A 16,902-nucleotide genomic window follows, 5' to 3' on the forward strand; every position below is an offset into this window, starting at 1 on the left:
TTATCTTGGAATCCCATGTTGGAGCTGGTGAGGTTGCTCCAAGTTTCAGAATTGGAAATCCAAGTTCAGGGTGACGTTCTTGTCGTACTATAAACATAAACGTTCCTCTTTAATAAAGTTTATAGTTAAGGCTGGTGTATTTGTGAATTTCTTTTTTGTCTTTCAAGTTATTACATTGCCTATTCAAATAAACATCATAAAGTGCGCTACACAAATGAAGGCGGCATCTCATCCAGTCAAGATCCTGCACTCTGGTGGACACTTAAGAAGCGCAGGTTCAAAAACCTCAGAATAAATAAATAAATAAATAATACGTAGGTTAACATATTGACTAGACCTGAAATGTGAACATTCCTTTTAATCAATTGGTCGTCCTAGACGATCTGCGCAGCTGCTGTGTTCCATATGTTTAGCAGACAATGAATGATGATGGGGTGTGGGTATTAATTGTTGAAAAAAACATTGCTTCGGGTGGATGGCGATGACATTACAGCTCATCCGCGCATCTCTACTTTTTAAGAAGGATGTTGAATAAATATTTTAAATTAGCAAACGTCTCTCATTTTTATTATCACTGCTTTGATGGTCAATATTGGACATAACAGCCATGTTTTTGAGCCTAAAATGAAGTAGTAGTGTAGAATATATTCCACCCTCCGCATTGCAGCTGTAAAAAAAAAAAAGAAAGAGAAAAGGCAGACAATTCTCGAAAGAATGAATTACCTGGAAGAAGAGGATGATGTTCCATATGAGACCCAGGACGATGGAGGAGTTCCCATCAGCGACATCTGTTGCATCAATACTGACGAGCTTCACCTGAGGACACCAACACCCTTACATGACTCAGCAGTTCAGCCCTTCATCCAGTGACACAACAGCCGACACACTGTGGAACTCACATTTCTCTCCTCCAGGAAAGACAGGACCTTTGCGATATTGTTGAGTCTGAAAATGCGATGGGAGGACTTCTTATATCCATGCAGCTGGGAAATAGATTAGAATGAGAAGATTATTGACAGATACAGTCAAGTGATGCTTAAACAATAACCAGTCCTGCTGTCAGCTGTGTCGTGGAATGAATGTAAGCTAAAGTGAAAATAAGACACAAACATAAGAATCTAACCAGCTTGCATCCGGACAGCTCCTCCAGCAGAGCCATGAGGATACGTCCATCCTGAATGTCGTGGAACAGGTCATGGACCTCAATGGGAGGGTCACACTAAGGGCAGATTAGACAGAGATGGATGTATTTTACAATACAATACATTTTAAAGATGTGATAAACGCAAACTATACATGTAAATAGAAAAAGATATAAATTTAAAAAATCTAAGAAAATATAAATACTATAATAATATATAATACATACACATACAAAATGACGGACTGTAGGAACGTTGAATTTGTGAATTTTTCATATATTACCTATTAGGGCTGATGTTGGAGTAATCACAAAAATGGAAGACGGTGGTATGAACGAGACAATCTCACTTTTTTGATGTTCTTAATCAGTTTGACCAACACAACAAGAGAGGAGCAAAGAAACCAAAACATGTTCATATTTAAAGAACCTCAAACCAATAAAACAAACACTTAAACTGATTAATGATTGAACAATTTGTGGCAATTGATTTAGTACTCATTGTTGCAGAACTAAATCATTTATTTTATATTTTCACATAACAAATTCATCTGCCACTTTATTAGGTACACCTATTAAATTGCTCATAAGTCACAACATTGTTTTTTTTTAATTTTATTTAAGTGATCTACAGGGATTTTCACACAACCATTCCACGTGTTTACAGAGAATGGTCTGAAAAAGATGTGTATTTTCGCTGGAGGATGTGTAGTTGAAGTAGAGATACATACATAATACATACCTTATATATGTGTATATACATACATACAGTATATTTGTGTGACTGTGTTTATATCAACAACCAAGGACTGATATGACATAGTGGCGATGACATGTTTATATATGTGTTGTTGATGCCAGCAGTCGGCTGGTTTGAGATGACAGAGGGGCAGCGATCACACGAATCTCAAGGTATGAAGATTACATATGAACACACGTCACTTTGAAGCAGCAGATAACCACACGTGGTGCAACCCCTGCCACTTAAACAGGTGTCATGTGTACCTAATAAAGTGGCCAGTGAGTGCACATACTGTAGAATCTGCTGTCACAGGCCTCAACTATGCCGATGTATCTTTAAAATCAGCCCGTAACCTTGCACAGGCTCAACAACATGAAAAACAATGTGGAAATGGTGAATAGGTGAAGAGTGGCAGGGTTAAAGTGACCTAAGACAACAGAGGACAAACGTAGGATTGTTTGTCAGTGGGTTAGAGATTTGATGCAGAGCCAAAGAGAGACTAAAAGAGAGGCTCATTGTGTGAGAGAAAACAGAAGACTTGACCAGACTCTCTCCACTCTCACCAACTCAGCTCCCATTTTAACAAGTGACACAAACAAACCGATCAGACACAGCGACACGGAAGCTCAGGAGTGAAACAACAAATCTCCAAACCAAAAGCAGCCCGTCAGTGGAAACCCTCTGTGGAAGCCCACGGCTTTATATAGTTACAAGTCAGCACTTTCCATTTAATGTGAACGGTCCAGAGTGGTCTATCAATTTTGAGGTTTCTTTCATTTGACGGGTTAATGAGTCTTAGACTGCAGATACACAGGAGTGATGGAGGGAAACACAAACAACAACAACTTCAATGTAGGGCAGAGTCATAGGGCTTAAACATTGGATCTTAAAATGTTCTCACACTAAACTCAATTTACAATTTCAATCAATCCTGCTTAATAACAAGTTCTGCTTTTATTTAGTTTTTATTTTCCCTTGTGGCATTTGAACAAAATTTCCCATTAGTGTTAAAGTGCAACAGAATACAAGCCTCGTATCTTAACTAAGTGGAAGTTAAAGAGAAAACAAATCCCCCTAAACTCTACTTCATCTCCATCTCCACTCTGGAGCCTCCTCTGCTGTTAGCAGTTCACATTAGCAATATGTCACTGGGTGTTACAGCAACACCATCAAGACCGTTAATGAAGTACTTAAAATTTAATGAAAAGAAATGCAGGATTGTTCAGTTATAGCAACAAAATGAAAAGTGAGAAACTACAATTATTTGATAGATTATTTGATTAATTCATTACTAAATGAATGGTCAACAATTACGACAATCGATTATTTTTTTAATTGAATGTTTTGCACTTTATTTAAGGGAAATTCCTTCTCTGCATTTAACGTGTCGTGCACAGTTACAGGAAAACTCTTAATAACCGCTTCGCCTCTGCCCTACACCATGTCATGAAGCAATCATCAAACCTTCTCTAAGTGCAGGTTCATCCATCGGGTGAAGGTTCTCTTCTGCACCTCCTCTCTTTCGACTGCAACACAGAGAAAAGAGGAAAAAAAGATTGCAGTTATTTATTATAAAACCATGATAGCAATACACAAAAAGCCTTTTAATTAAGTCATTTCAAGTTCTGCAATCAGCTCGATGCTGACGTCTAATTTTTATTTATCTAATTTGCTTTTCTTGTTTTTTTATTGTGTGGTATGATGTTTTAGGCCTTATTTTATTCATTTATTTAACATGTATTTTTTTGCCTCACGTGAGCTTTAATGTCTTTTTTTTATAGTTTTGGATTGGATTGGATTGGAATCCTGCCACAGTTCAATCAGCGTGACCTTGGTGTGAAGAGAGACGCAGATCAATATATGGATTTAATACAATTGAACTGCGCGAGTTTGATGATGTTCTCAAATGTCTTGTTTTGCTCATAAACTAAAATCCTTCACAAGCGTGAAACCAGAAAATATTCATATTTAAGAAGCTAATAAAAACTTATTAGAACTTATTTTATTAATTTAAAAATAATGAATCAACAATCAACATAATTGACGACTTTTTTGACCAAAAATTGATTGTGACCGTTTTGGGTCTTGTTCCGGACTCAGTCAGTGATAGTGACATGACGAGAGGAGCAGCACAAGCATTCATTCATTCATTCATTCATTCATTCATTCATACATTCATTCATTCATACATTCATAGAGACTGGTAGAGACGGTAGAGACTGTAAAAATATCAATAATGGGCTGTTTATTTATTTGGAGAGATTTGTTTTGCAGTTTAAGACGTGGCAGAGATCAAGTTAAATGACTGTATCTAACTGATGCCTGTATCTGTAGATCCTCAAGGTTGTGATATTGCAAATTGGTATGTGACAGGAAAAAATGATCCCTAATAAGTTATTATAATGACAGTTGACCTATTGAAAATGGACTTAATATCCGAGCTCAGCTTTGGGCTGAATCTGCCGCACCACACTGCACACAGCAGACATATGGGTGGAATGGAAACTAGAGAGAGAGAGAGAGAGCGTGTGGGAGAGGATATGGATGTGTTACCATGGCAGCCAAGTCAGCTGTAAATCATCTTTATGTCTTTTATTGCTCACTAGAGGCAGTGGGGCTCATTCTACACAAGAGTAAAGTGATGTTGAGCTGCTGTCGTGCTACTGATGGTTTCCTCCACTAATAGAATCATGACCTGATGAGGAGACACAGATCTGCATCAGAGGGGGAAGAAAACACAGACACAGGATGATGGAGGTCAAGTATGGAATTGTGAGTCACTAACTGGTCAATGAGCCGCTTCAACAAAAGGGCAGAAGTGTTTCCACTGCGTTTTCCCCACTGTTCTGAGAGAATGTTGGTATGCAGGAGGCGTAGTGGGTATAATACCAAAATATTTGTCATCAGAAGCAGGGAGGTGGCAGACAAGAGAGGGAGGCGAGAGCACAACACAGAAAGAGGAGGTGAAGGAGAAAAGAGAATAATCCTGCAAATACAGGATTAAAATGGGAGATGAAGTAACACTGCTGCAAAGAAGACGTCAACATACTGCCCATGGGTATGTTTATATACGTGTATAATCACTTTAAAATAAAATCAAAAAATATAGGGATGCACCAAACATCCCGCAACCTAAACAATTCAGCCGAAAATGGCCAAAAAAGGCATTTTCGGTTTTCAGCCAAAAGACTTTTAACACCAAAACAACACAACCAAAATTCCCGCTTAGAGTCTGTCCAAGATCAGTTTGGAACACCAATAAAACGGTTCCAGCAAGATGTGAGTACACGGTGGAACAGCCCCTATAAATGCTCTCGTCGCGTAAAAGTGAAACTTGGCTGGACACAGATTATGAACTCCCCGCAACGTTCACTTCATGTCCGTGGTTCTTAACGGAGAACATTCTAGAGCTGAAACGATTAATCGATGAATCGATTACTAAATTAATCGACAACTATTTTGATAATCGATTAATCGGTTTAAAGCTTTTTTCATGATTAAAACAAGATTTCTGATTGTTTAAGCTTCTTAAATGTGAATATTTTCTCCGTTTCTTTGCTCTGGATAACAAAGAAATTATTAAAAGTCAATCATTTTGGTTTGTGGACAAAACAAGACATTTGAGAACATCATCATTTCCAGGTTTGACAAACACCGATCAACATTTTTTAAGGTTTTCTGATATTTTATGGACCAAACGATGAATCGAGAAAATAATCGAACGATTAATCGATTATGAAAATAATCGTTAGTTGCAGCTCTAGAACATTCCACCGTGACATCACTTCCTGTTGAAGACTATTTATGGTGCTGCCCCGTGTGGCATCACTGTCTTGGCTTTGAAATTCCAACCACACAACTTCAGCGTCATATAATCCCCATGATGGAGGATTATGGGATATCCGACCTTTAACCATCATCTATTCTGACAGAAACAGTGAACCATCTCTTAAACTTTACGAGCGCGTCTCAGCTGACGCACACGCGCGGACAAAAGCACCGTAAACACAAGTACGACCATGGAGACCAACACACACCAGTCGTCTGAGCCAGAGAAAGAACTGCTCAAAAATGTACTACTTAGGTTCCCACCAACTTTGGCAAGAGCTCCTAAAAACTGACATATTTCCTCCACAACTATTTATAGAAGACACTCCTCTTCTTCTGGCTACATTCAAATAACAAACAAGGATGGGTTTTTTTTTTAATTATTATTTAACCTTTATTTTCACAATGTTAGCATGACAAGTGCCAGCAAAAACTTGTAGAGGTAAGGGAAGAGGGAGAACACAAAAGACAGTGTCAAAAAAACAACAACATTTATAAGAATTGCCTTTAGAAAGAGAGATAAAAGCATCCAGTATCAGTGTTTTTGGTAATTAAGTTCCAGTCATATGATGCAGCAAATGAAAAGGACAGTTGTACAAAGCAAGACTTGGTTTCGTGATACAAGCTGTGTCTCAATAGTCAAGGCTGTGTCCTTCAAACGTGCAGGCGAGACGGAACCCAGACACTGTGAGATATCACACAGCCTAGTCCACACCACTAACCAATCCTCCACCTCCTTCTTCTCTTCATAAATTCCAGCAGGCTGTACACTGAGAGGTTAAATGCTGCCCTCCACAGTTTAAAGACCTGAATCCCAGTTCTTTCCGCCCATCAAAACCTAGCTGATGAAAAGCTGATATATATCAATATGATCCCTCCATCTTCTACTGCTTTATCCTCCACAGCAGGGTCACAGGGGGGCGCTGTGCCAATCTCAGCTGACAGAGTGATAGGTAGGCTACACCCTGGACAGTTCGATATATGATATAAATGTAAAAATATACATATACATAAGTGCTAAAAACTGCATTAATACTGTTTGTTTACCTCCGGTGGCGACGTGTGAAGGCAAACCGAGCCATCCTGGATACAGGACAGTCTGCGGGGCAACAATGGATCAGGACGGACTTTTAGGCGGAATGTTTCATTTTAAAAAGTTACCCGACGGCTTGTTGGACAAAACTAAAGTGTGTGTGTGTGTGCACGTGTGTGTGCACGTGTGTGTGCTGTTTCGCTCTCTCCCTCTTTCTCTCCATGTGAGTTTGTGTTTTCTCTCTTGCCCTCCCTGACTTGTGTGCGTTTGTGCGCTCTCTTTCAGTGTCCACCAGTGTAAAGTGTGTTCTTTGTGTAAACATTTACAAACATTGTTTAAAACATCAAGATGCCTTTTTTTGTGCCAAATTCATACTTCACAGGAGATAAACTGGGTTTAAAGTTTAAAGAAAGCCATTAAAGGGGACATATTATGCAAAAATCAACTTTTTAATCATTTTAATACTTATATTTGGGACCAAAGTGTGGAAAAAGAATACTCAGTCCTTTTTTCGTGGTCCCCCTTAGTGTAAGTATAGGCGATAAAACACGCAATGTTGAATTCCCTGCGCTTATGACGGCAGCATGCGCATTTCACCGCGAATGTTACCACCCCACCAGTAAGTTTACTTCGAGAGCTCCACCTTAGCTCCACCTTGTCCCTATAAAATGCCAGAGTGCAGGCGAGGGAGGAAGAGCAGTATTATGTCAACGCAGAGGGACAAGTGTGCTGCACAGTGGAGCACAGTGTTTTACACAAACTTCCAGCCTCAGAGGATTTTATATATGAAGCTAATGTGCCGGATAAAGTCAGCAAACGTGTGTTCGTGTGTTCGCATCAGACTGCGGCCAGCGGAGTCAGCGAAGAAAAGGTCAAATAGAGCTCATAACTGACCATTCTGACACGTCCTAATTAAAAATATGTGTTCAGTACGTCCTCCATGACCGGAGCACAGACTCAGTCTGATACAGTCACATACAGCGGCAGTTTATGCAGCTCGCTGCTGGCGATCAGCAAGTGTTTTTAACTGATTTACAGTTTGGCAGTGTTCGGCTTGATCCTTGTATCGGACGTCTCTTCCTGTGACGGCACTCTCGATGTTTTCCGCGCACGCTGCCATGTTGATATTGTCAGAGAACTAGTGGAGGGAGGGGGAGAGGAATGGAGCGGAGGGAACAGGAGCTGAGTGAGTGCAGTAATAAGGACAAATCAGAAACCCCCTGGAAGAAGTGGGTGTGTGTTTGCCTGTGTCTCCTTTGCATATAAAAGGGACCAGGCACAAAACCGAGCGTTCTGAAAGGGGCGGGTTTAGCAGGGTTATTGAACTGCTATGGTGCTTCATCCTTATGGTATTTTCACCAAAGCATGTCACAGACATGTTCATTAGGACACCAGGGAACTATTTTAACTTGGAGAAATAGGGTATAATAGGTCTCCTTTATTATTTAAAATAATTTAAAATATATTTTTTTGTGTTGGTCCTACATTCATTCCATGATTTTATATCAATAAATATCAGCTTATATATAAGCTTCAGGTTTATTTTTAGTGATTAATTACAGAATATTGTGTGATTTTTTAAATCGATTGACAGCCCCAATACATAGAAATAGAACCACAGCACAATCCATCTCACATACAGCGCCACCTATGGAGGCAGAGTCAGACGTACACGGTCAATAAGTCAAAGTTTTTTATTTTACCCGACTCTGTCGAGCTACAGCTGCAGCTCAATTAAACTGTGAATGTAAACGTAGCGAGTGAACTGGAGCAGATCCAGTAAAAGAACAGAGGTTTCTCCAATTAGAGTTCCACGGTCTTGAAGCCATGCTGAAAAATGAACAAAGTCCACGTTCAGTCTTGCTTCTTGAGCCATGACGATAATTATTATAATTATTAGTATTAGTATTATCAAAGAAGCGAAAGGTAATAATGTCAGTTTAATTGAATATTGAGTCAGGAGATGAAGCGCATCACGTAGAACATGTTCAGACAGTTTTGCTCGGGTGAGTGGAGGCTCCAGTGCGCTCGTGGAAGTAATCACACTGGGAATATAACTCAATGAAATATTCATCTCACAGTTATTACAGGGGCATCGTTTTAGACTGCACTGCGGCATCTTCTAAAAGTATTATGTAACTGCACAGTTCACAGAGAGGCTTTTGCTGCTCCTGACTCTGAATCACCATGTTACCTTCAGGGTGTGAAGTCAGCTTGTGTCAGATTTGTGTAGAGAAGCTGCAGCAAAGTGAAAAAAATGACCATTAATGACCTTTTCCATTACACAGTACTAGCACGACTTGTTTCTGCTTTTCCATGAGGGTCAGTACCTGGTACTTGGTGCTTTTCTTGGTACCTGCTCTGACGAGGTTTGGAATTTCCTTACTACTACTACCATGAAATTATTCATTGATACATTTTCTACTGCTTTATCTTCCACATGAGGGTCACGGGGAGCTGAAGTCAAGTCCAGTTTGAAGGTCACACCTCTGGGCAAACACACAGAGACCATCAACCATTCACTTTCTCACATTTACACCTATGGTCAATTTAAATTGGGGATCGGTGACAATTTTACCCACGATTCACAGTTGGGCACCAGTCAGCACGAGTTGGGGACAGCCGGCATGGCACAGACCCGACCTCAGTCACTGTCAATCAAACACGTTTGAATTTTTGACTCGACTCTGGACACAGTCGCTAAGTGTTTTTCTGATTACTGACCCAACTGCAAACACATGTGGCCAACAGTCAATGACAAAGAGTAGGTGGGACACAGGGAATAGACCTGTGTGCAGCTTTAGATCTCCATACATCTCCTACATTGTGATATAGACTAGAAATATCCAGATATTATTTAGAAGCTGTATCACCCAGCCTTAGCACTCTATAAATAAGAAATCATTCCTCTACCATGAGCCTGGTCCTCAGCGGTGGCTCCAACTGATGTCGAGAAGAATATGGCGTTTCTGATTTCCTTTTCTGATTATGTATATGTTGGAATACAGCCATTACTATTGTGGTGCATACTGTATTTGATTTATACACATGAGCCTTGTTTTTATTTGTACTGTATGAAAAAAGGAGTAACTGCTGCTTTAACACGAGCAGCAGGTTGTGCTGTACCAAGCACAGTGGTTGAGCTCATACTGGTGGGAGGCAGAGCGTGGGGGAGAGAGAGAGAGAGAGAGGGGGGGGGAGAGAGAGAGAGAGAGAGAGAGAGAGAGTGTTTCCTCCTCTCATCTTGTGTTATGCAACAACCTCCAGGCTTTTGTCTTGTCACACTAGTTGCTCATCATACAGAGAAACTCATAGCTGAACAATAATCACAAAGTCTGACTTAAAAACTGTAGCATGGAATCCTACATTTACAGTGATGTGTAATTAAAGGAGTTTCCAATAATCAGAGCAATAATTACAGATCTGTTTCCGGTTCTGTTTTGGACCACAGGGTCGTGACTGATTTCTCCTTGTGTGCATGTTTGAGTGAATGACGTGTCTCGGTGGATCCTGGGAGCTGATTGGTCCTGCACAGGAGGAATCCTATTAAGAGGCCTGAACATCCCAGCGTCCAGTCATGGAGGAAGTACTGAACAAATATTTTTAATCAACTGATTCTAATGATTCAGTTACACTGAAAACAACTGCTTTTAGAAGTCACTCATTTGTGTGTCGCAGTGATGACTCCGCCGATGTTGAGTAGGAACTATTTAGTGGTGGAAAACCAACCTACACCGTGCCGAGGCGAGCTGGGACCATAGGTTTGAAAAGGGGCTTTAGTGTGTGTGTGTGTGTGTGTGAACCAGGACTGGTCAACATTGCGATCTGACCAAGTTCTAAGACAATACGATGATTTTACAGAAATCTAAAAAACACATTTTCACATTTTGTGTTCCACCTTCTATTCATTTGTATGCATGTTACCATGGTAATAATGGTAGTGGCACGCTGTATGCATGCGGTAAGCTTCTGCTCTATTCTTTTCATCTTTTGGGGCCATCTGTCCACAATGATAACCTTTACATCCAGTCAGGCTTTCAGTGAGTGGTCTACAAGTGCTATATTCTAACATAATAAATTACAGGTGGCCTCGCTCTCTAGCGCCACACAATGGCCATTGAGGTCACTCCACGCTCGACATGCATGGGGGTGCGAGGGCCCGTTCAGTGCTGCTCACAGAACCTAGTGTCTTTTTCTTGTTGCTTTAACGTCGTCTTTTTAAACGTGGAGGTACAGTATGTGCTTTCTGTCCAACGAGCAGTGACTTGCTGTTTCTGTACCATAATCAGCTGCTTGACAGTGGTCTTTTAAACACTGATAACCTGTCATTCTGTGACACTGCGATACAAAAGCACATGAGCATTTACAGGTGTTGTCTGAGGGCATGTCCACTGGGTCAGCTACACTGTCAACTGGTGGAGCCACCGTTTCTATTAGAGACACCGTAAACAAATGAAAAAGTCTTGTGTCTCCGTCTCTCTTGACTTAAAGCTACAGCACACCGCGCGACCCTCATGTGGAGGATAAAGCGGTAGAAGACGAATGGAAAGATACCAGATAGCAGAGAAATAGAGCTGATATACTTGTGATTACGGCAGCACTTCCACGGAACAACCGTCCAATCACAGATGAGTGATGTCCCCAAATCATTCACTTCCTTCCAAAACCGGCCTGGAAAACGGTTTCTCATTTCAAAACTTTCATGACTGTGAGAACACTGTTGATATCTGGGTTTTTTTTAAGGCCTAACTAGGGATAAGCGTTGTAAACTAGCCACTGCTGTAATCTCTATGTGTAAAGCATCAGTAACTACAGCATGTACTTAACAGACTGGAGTTGTACTGTGGTCATTTGCATTGTCCATCATAAAGAAAATATTAAGATAAAAAGACTAAAAGTGAATAAAAACAACAAATTATTCCAAACCAGAAATAAATATCCTTTTAGACTGTGTGAGCTACTTTAAATGTTACTTTGTTTTCTAGTCCCCAAGTAACTCCTTAGAATGAGTATAACAACACTAGTATGAAATGATGCTTGACTGCATGAGCACGTGTTAATTATTGCTTGTTAAAAGGCTTTGAAATGAAATGGGTGAGAGGCTGAATAAAGCCTTCATTCTTCTCCAGCACACTCATTAAATCAATTACTTCCACTTAACAGAGCAGTTGCTAGTCTGCTCCTCTAAATTCTTGTTTGGCAAACTGACAACACTTACAGATTATTACTTTTCCCCACATGATTTAGGTTTAAATAGCAGCGCAGATAGTGTTCAATAAGAAATGACACCAGACCAACAGGAAATGAAGATGACTTCGAAATCAAAGGCAGATAAAAGTGACGAAGAGCAGGAATGGATTTTTATCAAAGTATCTTCATCTACACAAGAATGACGGTGTTTCTAACTAGGAGTGGGCAATACATGGATACTATATCTTTATGGTGGTCTTAGATTTTGGATATTGTCATATTGTGATAACGTATCTGTGATAATTATTCCTGGTTTTAAAAGGCAACTGTTGTATTGGTAATCATCACATTGATTATATTGAATAAATTAGTGAAATACACTAAATTAAATATTATATATATTGATTAAAAAATACATGCAATCGACAAAATTGTATTTAAAAGAGTCACTTAATAACACACTTATTTTTAAGCCTAATTATTTGTGTTACAGAAGAATTTTACCATTTTTATAGTAAATGTCATTGTTTCCAATACACGTAAATATCCTTCATTTAACATTAAAAAGCCAAAGAACCAAGGCAATCAGAGATGGCAGACTTCACGCCATTCATGCAACAAGCCTCTGTCGGCCTTGAAGTAATAAAGCAGGTATCATATGCATATATTTTTATTACAGAAATATTTATATGATGTATGTCCCGATAATATAAATTGATATCGAATTAACAGATACCATTTTTTCCCTATTTTTAACACTAGTTGCAGTAGATACCGTTGTTTCCACTGGTCCGTAAACCTGGTAACATCTACCTTGTGTTTGCAACGGTTAAGATACAACCAGAGTTTACACTCAGGTCATTCGGGTTCAGCTTAAATTGGCCATAATCTCACCATTTGCCTATTTATTTTGACAGTGTAGTCGCCGATCTTAAAAAAGTCCACGCATTTCCCAGTGTAACCTTATAAACGTGTAACCACAGTAACTGTCATTGCTCTCCATGGTGATTTCTTGCGTTGTGTCTTGTGTCTTCTGCTCCGCTGCATCAGTTGTTTACAGCACATTGTGACCACAAAGACAAGTCAACGTTGGAACACATGCACAACTCTTTCTAGACAAAGAAGTCCTAAAGTGTGGCAAGGCCTCCACTATTGGCGCTTTGCCATTATACAGTGCGGCATCAGGCTTGTTGTTTTCCATTACTGTACTATCTCCTCAACGTGGGCAGGGTCACCAAAGCACGGCTACACAAAACTGCCGTGACGTTGTTTAAAACACAACACAAACACAGACGTGTTGGTTCAGCTCGCTTGCAACTTCGCCAAAGCAAGTACTAAAAAAAAGCACCAGGTATCAGGTACTGTCCCGAGTAGAGTTCAGCTGAGCCGAGTCGTGCTAGAACTGTGTGCGTCACATGACTTTGTTTTCAAACAAATACAATCCGTGTCCAGACGAGCCTTTCAAACTCTCCATCTGTGCGTGAAAATGAAACCACCTGAAAATGGAACACGACACAACACAAATAAATGTGCATCCGTGAAAACAAATATCACGTGACCACCATCCAGGTACTGTGCACCGGGTATTTGCATGCTGGGCCTTTTCTCCTCTGCATTTGTTTGCCAAGTTTCCGAAAACACAAATGTCATATAACGACAATGACAAGTCAATGTAGTAGTAAAACTGAAACTGAAAACTAAATGTTACCGGGGCACTTCACTGACAACTGATTGTCAAGTTGTAGCTGATAAGGAGCAAAGGTTCAAAGGTCTCTATTTCTGCACATCCAAACTAAAAAGAAGCCCTGGAGTTTTCAAATGTTTTCAAAGCTCCATGGTCGGTGTGAACAGCAGGTGTTTCTGAGCAGATTTGACCCAGCCTTGACCCAATGCTTCACATTCAATGAATAAGAGGTGTTTTTTTTTGAACAAGCTGTTTTTTCTCAATATTATCATTCATATCTAATATACTATTAACAAGCTGGTACAACAGGCCTTACAAACACATTTTTGAGGATTGCAAAATATCGCCATTTATCGTTATCGGCAAAATCCCCAAAAATATATTGATTTTCCATCAATATCACACACCCCTAAGTGAACTTACTTTAACTTTGAAATATAAACAAATGACCACACGACTGTCTGTGTTTGTCAGTAGAGCAGTGTGTAATACCTCGTGTCACATGGTGACAATCCCGCACTGCAAGCAGGAAGTGATTTGCTTTATGTCAAGAAAGAGGGAGGCAACAGCGACTTTGTGCTAGTAAAGTGAGACAAATACGAACACCAAGTGTGTTTACATGCATGTTAAAAGTCCAATTTTAGTCGGACTAGGAAAATAATTAGGTTTTCTCAATGTCGTTAAGAAAACCTAATTATTACTGTTGCTGCATATCTTTCTTCAGACAACACAGCAGCCACAAGAGCCATGCTCCATCAACATTTACAGCAGGTATACTGAGACTCTGCAAGTTGTCCGATTGTCTGTCTTAGTCAGACTATGACCTTAGCTCCATTAATCTGTGCATGTTAACGCACTGTGTCTGCTTTGATGTCTCTTCCTGACTTTAGGGCCCGTACGCACGAGAAAGAGTCCAGGTGACTGTTTTTTTATCACATCTGCTTTCTATCAACACAGAAACAGCGTTTCCCTTGCGTTTTCGAATGTAAACAACCAATACACTACTACCCCTCTCCTGCACTTGCATTCACCGTCACTTATCTTTGTCATCGTCTTCTTCTTCGTGTTTGGAGTTTTTATTTTCTTTCTATCCTGTCTTTGTTTCTGTGATTGCAGTTTATTTATTTAAGGAAGGGTTATTGCATTCACCTAAAATCATTTGTTTTCAGAGTCTGTTTTTAAGAGACAATGAGATAGCGGAGAAGCTTCCCATTTGAATCGCTGAACTGAAAGCAAAGACGTCCCAGTTGTTCAGTTTAATCCTGTCTTTAAGTAACGCTGATGGAATTGTTATTAGTCTGTGGACTCTGCACAGGCACCTCAGGACTCTGCGGTTGTTCAGCCACACAAGAACACTCTGATCTGCTGGAGATGGCAAATGTTTATTCAAGAGCATTTGAGTAAATACGGCATGCTTCACGGCTATAAAGTGATGCACTTGAAATGCTACACATAGGAAACAATCAGGAGATTGTTAGAAATACTGGATCCCCGGGGGGGGGGGGGGGGGGCAACTAAGGAGCCGGGATACAGAAGCATACTGCAACCAGCAATTGTATTAAGGAGCAAAAAATATATATATAATTTAATCTCATAAAATGTTAGGTTAGGAAATAATCTCATAAAAACAGAGCCTTTTTACAAATTATTTTAGGTAAAAGCAATAGCTTTCATTCTTATTCAAATAAGGATTATTATTATTTATTTATTTTTTTAAGTCATGGGGGGTTTGTGAAGAGATTTCTTGAAACAATGCTGTGTTTATGAAAAACTTTATTAAAACAACCAAACTATATTTTAGTAAAAAAGTCCTCTTTCCATGTGGATAAGACTTTTAAGGAAAGTTGAAAAGTTCTTCCACACTCACAGTGTTTATACACTGCGTGGATTTTGAAGAGTAACCTGATGAGCAGAGACTGAAGGAGCTCTGAGGTAAACACAGACATGTGAGCTCAAACACAAACAAACAATCCAACAAACAAACAAACCAAACACCAAAAACAAACAAACACACTGGAATTACAGTTCCCCGGAGCCAAAGAAAGAAAGAAAATGTGAGAATCGCAGGACAAACAGTTTGCAGTGAAGTTCTGCGTGCGTGGCCAGGCCGTGGGAGCTCTCTCTCACACACACACACACACACACAGAGAGGGAAAGAGCTGTAATGTGAGGTTAAGTGCTCAGGATGCTCGTACCTTGCAGATTCTGCACTCGGATGTCGCTGATTTGTCCGATAAACTCCTCACGCTCGAACCAGTCTTCCCACTCGTGTCCGGCCATCATGAGTGGAGCTGCTGCTGTTTCTGCTGCTGCAGGATCCCGAGTAAAACACACACAAAGCTGCTGCTTCTGCTTCTGCTTCTGCTTCTTCTTCTTCTTCTTCTTCTTCCACTGCAGCGGTGGACACGGCTGTTTATAGTCCGGGTGGGCGACAGGGAGCCATGCGAGCCGTGGACACACGGTTTCACATAAGCGCTGCGTGTGAGTGTGTGAGTGTGTGTTTGCTGCAGTTCTCTGCGCTCGGCGGTGCAGTCCTCTAACAAAGCCCCGGGAGATGAGTGCGGGACAGGGGGAGGAAGGAGCTGCAGCACCTGGTTGGTATTTCCGAGGTGGGATGGCGCTGATCCAGTGCCCGCCCACTCACCCCCATACTCTCCCTCTCTCCCTCTCTCTCTCCCTCTCCCTCTCCCTCTCTCTCTCTCTCCCTCTCTCTCCATTACTAATATAAGAAGGTCTTTTTTGCATATACAGATTAAACAGATTAAATAAAAAAAAATATTTTTTGGGAGAAAAAAAATTGAAATCACATTATTTTTCCAAATCTGATTCAGATGGAACCACGTGGGAATGTTGTGGCTTCTCATCAGATGTCAAAAAGTCTTTTCTGTCACTTTTAAACCTTAGAACACAGAGCATTTCGGCTGCTTTTTTCCCCATTACTATGTTCAAAGTCACAGTATATACAGAGGCTATAAGAATGTGCAATCTAGAGTGTCTTATATCCTGTTTTTTCAGCACAATTTCACCAAAGATATAAAAACACCTCAAAATGTTTCAAATCTAATAGAATTTGTGAAATTGGGAAATACGTCGCTGTTCACCGTTCACTTGGCTTGTTTTTATGAACAGAAAGACGGTGTATTTTGTGACTTGCTACTTTATATCACTACTAAAAATGCGATATAAAATGAATCATAACACAAAGAGATGGAAAAAAACCTGCATTTTTAAAGCCTGAATATGTGACCTACAAACACACACACCCCAGGATGTCCATATAAGGA

At 40.2% G+C, this 16,902-nt stretch overlaps 1 protein-coding gene across 2 annotated transcripts in view; it reads right to left on the reverse strand.

Moving 5' to 3' along the window:
- clmna (calmin a) overlaps positions 1–16,200 on the reverse strand; it is a 31,454-nt gene extending 15,254 nt beyond the window's left edge. Inside the window, exons 1-5 of one of the 2 annotated variants that reach the window (XM_058615597.1) lie at positions 15,814–16,200; positions 3,348–3,409; positions 1,124–1,219; positions 900–983; positions 724–816 (exon numbers count right to left, since the gene is read on the reverse strand). In XM_058615597.1, the coding sequence (XP_058471580.1) occupies positions 724–816; positions 900–983; positions 1,124–1,219; positions 3,348–3,409; positions 15,814–15,901 (423 nt within the window). In that variant the 5' untranslated portion in view covers positions 15,902–16,200. The remainder of the gene's footprint in view (positions 1–723; positions 817–899; positions 984–1,123; positions 1,220–3,347; positions 3,410–15,813) is intronic. The other variant, XM_058615596.1, reaches the window with a different exon arrangement.
- Between the last annotated feature and the right edge of the window lie 702 nt (positions 16,201–16,902).

This window comes from Solea solea, chromosome 18 (assembly GCF_958295425.1).
Source record: "Solea solea chromosome 18, fSolSol10.1, whole genome shotgun sequence".
In the NCBI taxonomy this organism is placed as follows: Eukaryota; Metazoa; Chordata; class Actinopteri; order Pleuronectiformes; family Soleidae; genus Solea; species Solea solea.